This window comes from Austrofundulus limnaeus, unplaced genomic scaffold (genome assembly GCF_001266775.1).
Source record: "Austrofundulus limnaeus strain Quisiro unplaced genomic scaffold, Austrofundulus_limnaeus-1.0 Scaffold473, whole genome shotgun sequence".
In the NCBI taxonomy this organism is placed as follows: Eukaryota; Metazoa; Chordata; class Actinopteri; order Cyprinodontiformes; family Rivulidae; genus Austrofundulus; species Austrofundulus limnaeus.
Window position 1 is genome coordinate 6,733 of NW_013952875.1, and position 9,221 is coordinate 15,953.

General features: G+C 47.2%; 1 protein-coding gene and 1 long non-coding RNA gene across 4 annotated transcripts in view; one reads left to right on the forward strand and one right to left on the reverse strand.

Moving 5' to 3' along the window:
• The window catches only part of LOC106529875 (uncharacterized), a 6,432-nt gene extending 6,260 nt beyond the window's left edge, over positions 1-172 (forward strand). For 2 of the 3 annotated variants that reach the window (XR_001311697.1, XR_001311698.1), the window contains one exon: positions 7-172. This is a non-coding gene — a long non-coding RNA (uncharacterized LOC106529875). The remainder of the gene's footprint in view (positions 1-6) is intronic. The other variant, XR_001311706.1, reaches the window with a different exon arrangement.
• The window catches only part of patl1 (PAT1 homolog 1, processing body mRNA decay factor), a 12,102-nt gene extending 6,667 nt beyond the window's left edge, over positions 1-5,435 (reverse strand). Inside the window, exons 1-17 of the mRNA XM_014025396.1 lie at positions 5,334-5,435; positions 3,928-4,033; positions 3,639-3,815; positions 3,282-3,476; positions 3,044-3,192; positions 2,768-2,968; positions 2,555-2,656; positions 2,388-2,474; positions 1,752-1,954; positions 1,524-1,668; positions 1,307-1,427; positions 1,135-1,232; positions 1,001-1,060; positions 780-922; positions 549-708; positions 349-474; positions 179-270 (exon numbers count right to left, since the gene is read on the reverse strand). Of these exons, the coding sequence (XP_013880850.1) occupies positions 179-270; positions 349-474; positions 549-708; positions 780-922; positions 1,001-1,060; positions 1,135-1,232; positions 1,307-1,427; positions 1,524-1,668; positions 1,752-1,954; positions 2,388-2,474; positions 2,555-2,656; positions 2,768-2,968; positions 3,044-3,192; positions 3,282-3,476; positions 3,639-3,815; positions 3,928-4,033; positions 5,334-5,348 (2,180 nt within the window). The 5' untranslated portion in view covers positions 5,349-5,435. The remainder of the gene's footprint in view (positions 1-178; positions 271-348; positions 475-548; positions 709-779; positions 923-1,000; positions 1,061-1,134; positions 1,233-1,306; positions 1,428-1,523; positions 1,669-1,751; positions 1,955-2,387; positions 2,475-2,554; positions 2,657-2,767; positions 2,969-3,043; positions 3,193-3,281; positions 3,477-3,638; positions 3,816-3,927; positions 4,034-5,333) is intronic.
• Between the last annotated feature and the right edge of the window lie 3,786 nt (positions 5,436-9,221).

The following is a 9,221-nucleotide window of genomic DNA, read 5'->3' on the forward strand; positions in this document are numbered from 1 at the left end:
CAGGAGGTTCTGTTACAGGAGGTTCTGATACAGGAGGTACTGTTACAGGAGGTTCTGTTACAGGAGGTTCTGTTACAGCAGGTTCTGTTACAGGAGGTTCTGTTACAGGAGGTTCTGTTACAGGAGGTTCTGTTACAGGAGGTTCTGTTAGAGGCACAGACAGGAAGGGGAGGCTCACCATCGGTTGTCGTCCATCAGCTGACAGTTTGGGTCGGAGCTCTGCATCCTCTCTCCCTCGCCCAGGATCAGGTAGAGCAGCGTTACGGCAAACTGGAACCAGAACCAGAACCAGAACCAGCTGATTGGATCCATTTCAATACAGAACATAACTGGTGTTTGTTTGTTTACCTTGTTCTGCAGAACGGCGGTCAGCTGGCCCTCACCACCCTGCARCTCCTGCAGCAGGTCTGTGAGGGCGGAGCTTGACAGCGACTGAACSACAGCAGAAACCGGTTCCACCAACCAGCACAACACCTGGACAGGTGAGCAGACATGCAGCACAGGTGAGCACCAAGCCTGGAATACAACAAACAAACAAAAATGGCTACCTGCTCCTGCTTGTCTTTCTTGGCCAATGCTGGGAGGTTGCGAGCGATCGCCATGACGACAGCGGCGGCTTGTGTTGAAGGCAGGAAGGGGAGGAGCCTGGAGATGAGCCGCTTGCCCTTCCTCACCGACATGATCATCACACACAGCTCATCGCTGACTCTGAGGGAACACAAGAAGGTCACACACCAGAACCAGACCCAGAACCAGAACCAGAACCAGGCCCCGCCCACCTGTCGTCCCACTCCTCCCTCAGTGAGCTGCACAGCTGCTCCGTGTTGGTTCTGTGCTGCTCCAACAGAACCTCCCGTTCCTCCTCTGGGGTCTGAAGGAAGCGCTTCTCGAAGTCCTGGACCTCCAGGAGCAGGCTGTACATCTGCAGGAGAACCGGGTCACAGAACCTTTAGAACCCACTCATGTTTATTAATGGATGTTCTGGGTCGGTTCTGCTCACCTTCTCCACTGTGTACAGAACCTGCCTCCTCTTGTTCCAGACCTGCTTCTCTCGTTTCTCCTGCAGAGAGAAAAACAGAACCAGAATCTTGAGTTCTGCAGAACCCTTGAAGGAGCAGAGAAGCAGAACCGGACCTCGTCATCGGATCGGGTCGTCACCACGGCATCGATCATCTTCCTCGGGTTGTTGACACTCGACACCGTCAGCTTCCCCAGAGAGCCGGCGAACTGAACTGTACACACAAAGAGCTGTCAGAACATCTGTCCGGACCTTCTCTGGACCYGGTTAGGGTTCTGCTGGTCCTACCGGGCCTGTAGGTGTGCTCCACCTTGGCCACCTGTGGTGTGATGAGCTTGGTGGTGTGTTCCTTCTTCCTGCTGCTGTCCTGCTCCTTCTCCTGACGCTTCTCCATCTTTTCATAGTAGTTCTGCCAAAGAGAACCCAACCCACTCGGGTCAGGGTTCTGATTCTGTTCACCAAACAGAACCAGAACCCTGACCCCAGAATGAGGCTTCAGTCTGACCTGGTAGTAGTAGTCGTCCAGGTACGGGTCAGTRCTCTGCAGCTGCATCATCTGGATCTTGGTGACCCACTCCTTCTCCTTCTGAGACATCAGGTTACTGTAGGGGTCCCTGCTGCGCCGGTCCAGAYCCGTCCTGCTGCGGTCCCTGCAGGGACAGAGACAGACCTCAGGGGGTCTCCTCAGAACCTTTCAACACAGACCTTAAAGGACCAGAACTGCAGTCCTGACCCGCCTCGGCTCTGCAGGCGCTGGCTGAGCATGCGGCGGTGCTGTGGGTGCAGGTGTGTGGTGTTGTGACGGATGGGGGGTCCGTGGGCCAGAGGTGGGCCCATCCTGTGTCCGTGGGCCAGAGGTGGACCTCCGAAGAACGGCCTGAAACCCCCACCAGGTAACATAGGAGGGGCGGGGCCACCGCGGGGAAACCCGCCCACCTGCAGACAAACAACATCACTTCWGTCATCTCTGCAAACAGGCTCAAGTCCAAGTCCAGGTGGGCCCATCAGAACCGGTCCACATGCTCAGAACTCTGATTCTGTTCACTGCAAAGAAGGAAGTCCAGATCTGACAAGAACCTGAGCCGAGTCATGGACACAAGGACTCAGAACCTTCAGGTCCTGAGGACTCTGAACCTTCAGGTCCTGAGGACTCAGAACCTCCAGGTCCTGAGGACTCAGAACCTCCAGGTCCTGAGGACTCTGAACCTTCAGGTCCTGAGGACTCTGAACCTCCAGGTCCTGAGGACTCAGAACCTTCAGGTCCTGAGGACTCTGAACCTTCAGGTCCTGAGGACTCAGAACCCTCAGCAGCACTGGATCAGAACCGGATCAGAAGCTGTTGCTGTGAACCCTTGGTACTGGTACTGACCTGGGAGTTGAGCAGCTGGGCTCTCTGGATCTGAGACAGAACTGGGCCCACTCTGGGAGGAAACGGGCCACGACACAGCGGGGAGTTCTGGACCAGGTGGGGACAAAAAGCCGTTATGACATCATGTCTCACAGGTGTTCAGGTAAACAGGAAGAGGAGGAACTCACAGTCAGGTTCAGGAGGCCATTAGGAGACAGACGCTCCGGGAACGGAGCGGGGTACCGGTGCTGGACCGGGGCTCTGATGTGGACCGCTGTGGGGTGGTGGATCTACACACACACACACACAGAGACACACAAACACACACACAGAGACACACACACAGCATGACTTCAGTGTTGAAAGTTCCGTCGACACTGGGAGGAGGGCAGAAGACTCACCTGATGGTTCAGGGCGTGGCTCATTGGCTGTTTGGGCGGAGTCCCAATAGGCACCGCCCTCACTGGAGGAGAGCCAATGACAGGGGAGGAGGAGCGAGGAGGTGGAACTCTCTCTGACAGAGCCCAGCCTTCATCGGGCCTCCCCTCAGGAGGTCTTTTAGGAACCCCCACCTCCTTGATGATGGACACGAGGGGACTGTCCTGGACCCAGAAACAAGGAGTCAGTCTCAGCTCACAGCTGGGGGGTCAGACAAGGTTCTGATCCGTGTCCCTCACCTCCATGTGTGTGGAGAGTCCAGGAGAGACGCTGACCGGGCCAAAGCCCATGTTGTTGTCCCAGATCCTGTGAGAGTTCACCTGAGCCACTGGAGCCGGGCCTCTGTGCAGCAGGTGCTGCTGGTAGCTGAGCATGGAGGGAGGGGGGCCTGAAGACAAGCAGCCAGATCCAGATCAACTCAGAACCTGTCACCTGAGCCCAAAGGTTCTGAAAAGACCCAGACAGGAGTCAGCTCACCTGAGGAGGAGGGTCCAGACAGCTGCTTCTGCTGAGGGATAGACGAGGACTGCGGCTGGACTGGGGGAGGGTCCAGTCCACGCAGAGGAGATGGACCGGGCCTCTCAGCGGCTCCGACCCCAGCGATGGCCGGGTCCGCCTCCAGGATGAGTCGGGCCAAAGACTCGGCCAAACCTCGTTCTCCTGCTCGCTCATCTGCTGCAGAGATGAAGGTTAATAACAAACATCCGGACCCCTGAGACCCAGAACCATCTGGACCCCTGAGACCCAGAACCATCTGGACCCCTGAGACCCAGAATCTGGACCCCTGAGACCCAGAATCTGGACCCCTGAGACCCGGGCCAAGATGTAACTGACCTGGAGGCGGTGGTCCAGAGGCAGAGGAGGAGAAGCTGAAGGGCAGTAGGGAGGACTGGAGGGGAGGTTGGTCCGAGGAGGTCGGGTGCTCCTCTCCTCCTGATCCAAGCCCCGCCCCCAACCCATCGCGCTCATCCAGCTCAGCGAGGCGTTTGTGCTCCTCCTGCCAGTCGTCGTCTGCAACAAGAAACAGGAAGGAAGGAGCTTCAACAACTTTACAACCAGCTGGAGGCGGAGCTTCATCAACCAGAACTTCTACAAGCTGAACCCGAACAGAACTTTCACTCACCGATGGCCCCGGCTCCAAACGTGTCATCATTAAACTGATCGATGTCATCTTCCTCCTCTACCASAGCCTCCTCTTCCTCCTCCAGCGTACAGTCATCGTCCAGGGACTGGAAGACAAAGAACAGGTTCTGTCTGTTCTGGTTCCACCTCTGTGTCACCTTGGACCTGTCGGATCCTTTCAGTCCAGAAACTTTGGACCCAGTCTACACAGAACCCATGGGACCACTCAGGCAGGAGCAACAGAACATCCTGGTTGAGTCTCTGATCCAGGCTTTGAGGATCAGGAACCCAGWGATGAAGAGATCCAGGACTTCAGTTTAAGGGTGTCCAACCGGACCGGATCAGACAAGATCAGAACTGCATGTGGTTCAAACCAGAACCTGTCCTCTTTTCTACCTCAGCCACTGAAGTGTGGGCACAATGTGGATTTACCTGATCAGAACCCTGGTCCAAACCCAGAACAGTGTAGAACCATGGTCCGAGCTCAAAACCATGTCAGAACCAGGCTTTGGGTCTTGTTGACAACAGACTGGATCATCYCGTCACTTTGGTCTGTTTGGTTTGACAAAAGTTTGAAATCCTGTTCTGGTCCAGGTTTAGACTCAGATAGAACCTAGATAAGTGGCAGACCGGGTCAACATTAAGCATGTTAATAAGGTTCTGTGGGTCCATGTGGTTCTGTCTGTTATTAAGGTTCTGTGGGTCCAGGTGGTTCTGTCTGTTAATAAGGTTCTGTGGGTCCAGGTGGTTCTGTCTGGTGGACCTGTACAGAACTGATGTTCTGTTCAGAGAAAACTGAAAATTCTTTCATTTGAGGAACTTTTCTTTTCTTCAGTTAAATCATTTTGTTTTTAAACAGTTTTTTTTTTGTTTTCATATTTTAATTAAAGCACTTCTCAGATCATCTGTTGGACATCTGATGATGGAAAAGTCCAACCCTAACATCACTTCATATTACAGACCCAGAACCTGAAGGAAGCTGAGGATAAATGTTGTTGTTTTTAATAAAAACTAAATGAAAGAATTTATGAAAACACTTCGACCTCCTGCAGGCAAGCTARGTTAGCCGTTAGCTTCAATGCTAACTCTGACGTTCCATCTCATTAGCATCGATTACAAACCGATTATTTAACGTTTCTCCACAGGATGGAGTCAGAAGAACCAGCACGTTCTGATCATTAACATCAGACCCAGATCGACCCGGATGAACCCGGTCTGCGGCGCCGGACAAGGCTCTCCGTCCCCACGGCTGATGTCAGCAGGAAAGCGCGCTGCTTCAGGCCGCAGCAGAGCTAAAATTCCGAACATAAAACCCAAACACAGAGAGGAACGACCGGAAAACATCTGCAGGACACCAGAWTCAGGGTCGGGAGGAACCCGGTTCAGTTGGTACCGAACAATCCTTACCTGAAATCGAAACATCTACCTGCTGGATGTCTGGAAAAGGAGAGCATCAGGAGCAGAACTGGTCTGTTACTGGTTCACCAGGGTTAATGAATCGAATCATTGAACTGAATCAGATCCCATGAGTCTGAAGACTCGACTGATTCGAATCCTGTCCACTGGAAGCTGTTGGTGGAAAAATAGCAGAATCTCTGGAAACGATAATGACTCAAATGAATCGAAACGCTGATTCGAGGAAAATCAACCATAAACCTGATTCAGCATCACCAAGTGATTTGTATTAACTCAAGTCTGTTAGGTGAACCGGATTCACCACCTCACCCGCAAATGACGCGCGAATGAAAGAAAAGTCTTAATGCTAACTTTCATTTTCTGGTAAAATAAATAAATAAATAAATAAATAAATAAATAAATAAATAAATAAATAAATAAATAAATAAATAAATAAATGAACATACTAACGAGTCTAAACATCAGAGGTGTCAGAGCTGGATAATAAAAAATCGTAAAAGAGAGTACATGTGCAAAATATAAAATGATGTCACGATGCAGAAGAATTCAGATTTAGTTTAATTTTCAAATTTTGAATAATGCAGTACATAATGTTTTTAAGAGTGCAGTAAGTGGAACTGATAAATCGGGCATGACAACATTTATGAAATGTAAGGATATCTGCTGGTGTTTGGTGGACATGTTGTACAAGATGCTGACTAATATTTCTATTTTTTTGGTCTGGTTTTTACTTTTAGATGTTCAGCATTGGACAGCACTGTTTCATCAAAAACATCTTTTACTTCTATTCTTAGTCTCAGCCTGTTGAATCATGCATGTTTTAGTTGTTTCACATCTCTTCTGTAGCTTTATAAGTTCTGCAGAAGCTTGTCAACACCCATATGTACTCAGTTTACATGGGAAATCAAAAATGAAGTATATAATTATTTGTCTTCCACAGAAAACACTTCAGCCCAGTTCTCAAGTCAATGCATAATACAGTCACATATTTTCCTTACAGTCTTTTAATTTTTAAAATATAATTCTATTTTAACTCTGCCATTCTGTTCTTTATACCTGACAGCAGGCAAGAAAAAAAGACAGACTGATATCTGCAAAACACGGTTTGTATGATACAATAAATCCTGGAAACAGTAATACTGGATAATTTTGAGACTTTAAGATGAACTTTCAGTAGGGTGGACAATGTAAACGTCCTCTGGTGGTATAGTAAAGTACTGCCATAACTCCGATGTCTGCTGTTTTACATAAAGGAGGAAAAAATAAGCAATTTAGTTCACAATTTGTTGTAATAATCACATTTGAAAACTGATAGGAACAGTGTAATTTATTCAAGTTGAGCAGAACTGCATTTTAATATAAATGTAGATGCTTACTTGATTAAGACTTAAGTATTGTGTATAATGTTCGCTTTACTGTTAAGATTGTTTTTTTAAGAGTACCCAGCACAACTTAACTGACGAGGGAAAAAASAGGACAAGGACCAAATAATAAAAAAGTAAGTGAATTTATTGTACAGTGAATTCGTTCCAGGTTTTTGATGAAAAGGAAAAAAGAGACTTTTTAGAATAATGTTCTCAGGTAAGTGTTTGAAGTTATTGAATGTGGCTTCTTTTGTTCTCTTACAGGATCCAGACRAGGAGGCTGACATGGACAAGGTTTGTGGAGGTTCTTTGGTAGGAGTCCAGCACAGATAATTTCCAATGGTGTCTTTTGCAGATTTCTGTGGGAGAGAGAGGCGGGGGAGGACAAAAAAAAGAATCACTTCAGTCCTGAAGTGAAGGAGCCAACAGTTCTGGACTGCCAGGTTCTACGCCCACTTTGGGATGTATTAAAACCAACGTTGCGTGAAAGTSTGCGTATATTTACACACAATTTTCACCTGCCGTGAGAACGTGTGGCAGCCATGCAAAGTTTTTCAGTCGACAGTTTTAACTCACAAAGTCTTGAGTCTGACCTGAATCCACAGAAATATGACTCTGTTGTGTTTTCTGGATGTAAGGAGTGTCTGAACACGCTGTTAGATTTTTATTTTAGTTTGAGTTTTTATTGTTTAAACTGTACCATGATGAAACTGAACCCCGGGACTGAAAGTCATTTAACCTCAGACAAGAAGATAGATCAGTCTAAAAATGATCAAAGAACCTCAGTCCAGTCTGTAAACTGTTTATATTGTTGTCATGTAGTTGTAAACACACACAGAGCGCAGGCCTGCGAGGCGCACACACAGCTGAGGAGAATAAAATGTGTAAAATGTCTAAGAAACATTTTTAATGCTCACTGAGAAAAAAAAAACTTGGTCAACTCAGCAGATTTAATTCAGAACAGCTCAGCTGTGATGATTCCTCTGCTCCACAAGATGCAGACAATAGATTTGTTTTTGTGTAAAGTTGTGCATAATTTATGGATCAATGTCAGCTGTTCTGCAGGATGATATCACCACAAGAAGAATTGAGGACAGTGTTGTTGTTTTTTTTGTTTGGTTTTTTTGTATCACACCTAACATATTACAATCATGTATTTTACTGTAGTTCTGAGCGGAGTCATGCAGCTAAATGAGACTTCTTGATTCTAAAATATAAATCACACCATGGAAGAAACACTGTTTAGACATAATAGACATATGTCTACATAGACATGGTAGACTTCTGTAAAGAGTGTCAAGGTCATGTTAAAATGACATGTGACAGAGAGCCAACGGTCAACAGCCCAATGGTGCTCCAGTGTTCCATCGAAGACACTGAAATCTCCCTGCACACTGGGCAATCCAAGAGGTTTATGTCTGGAAGCCTTCGTGCACAGATTTCAAAAAAACTGTGTGAGGGAAGGATGGAGCCAGCTGTATGGAGATCGGCAAAGGCATCAGATTTGATGGATATTGGAGATCCTGAGCCAAGTCACCTTCCAAATTTGGCCACCCTACGAAAATCCAAGCAGGAGAAAAGAGATTTGGAATTAGGTAACAAAGATCCCATTTTGTCTTTAAAGTTATTAAAATATAGTACACCTCGCAGTGGTAGTATAAGAGACATTGGTCTGGAAAAGTTCTTCTGCCACTATTGGAGTCCAACTCAGTTACATGTATATAAGGCATTGTCCAAAAATGTCCCTCAGTAGTTTGTTTTGATGTAACTGGCTAGTTGTGAGAAGACTGGGGAGACCAAATGGAACATCTGGCCGCATCTTATATCAAGATGTTCTGACAGGGAACTATTGCACAGTCCCAGTAGTGCAAATGCTGTCAGAGAGACAAAACATTAATTAAATTGCAACATGGCTGATGAAAAGGGAGGTCATGAACTACATTGTTGCCTGTAAATCACTTCCCAGTGTTTCCAGATGCATGCATGTTGTGAAGCAAGTGTTGGACTTCAGGAAACAGCTCCAACTGACTGAATCAACTTTATTGAGCCCCCTTGAGCTGCTGAACCTGGCCTGGGAGGGGATATCATTACATTGGCTAGTAAATTACCCATCAGAAAGTTTGAGCTAAAAGCAGGTGAAAAGGGAGGTGTTGAACTTCATTTTGCCTGTAAATCACTCTCCAATGTTTCCAGATGCATGCATTTTGTAGAGCTGGTGTTGGTCTTCAGAAAACAGCTCCACCTGACTGCATCAAATTTATTGAGCCCCCTTAAGCTGAGCCCCTAACCCTAACCCTAACCTAGCCCCTTGAGCTGCTGAACATGCCCTGGGATGGATTATCATCATATAGGCTGGTTAATCAGCTACAACAGGTGTAAAGGAAGGTGTTGAACTTCATTTTGCCTGTCAATCACTCTCCTGAGTTTCCAGATATACAGTGGTTTGCAAAAGTATTCATACCCCTTGAACTTTTCCATATTTTGTCACATTACAACCACAAACATAAATATATTT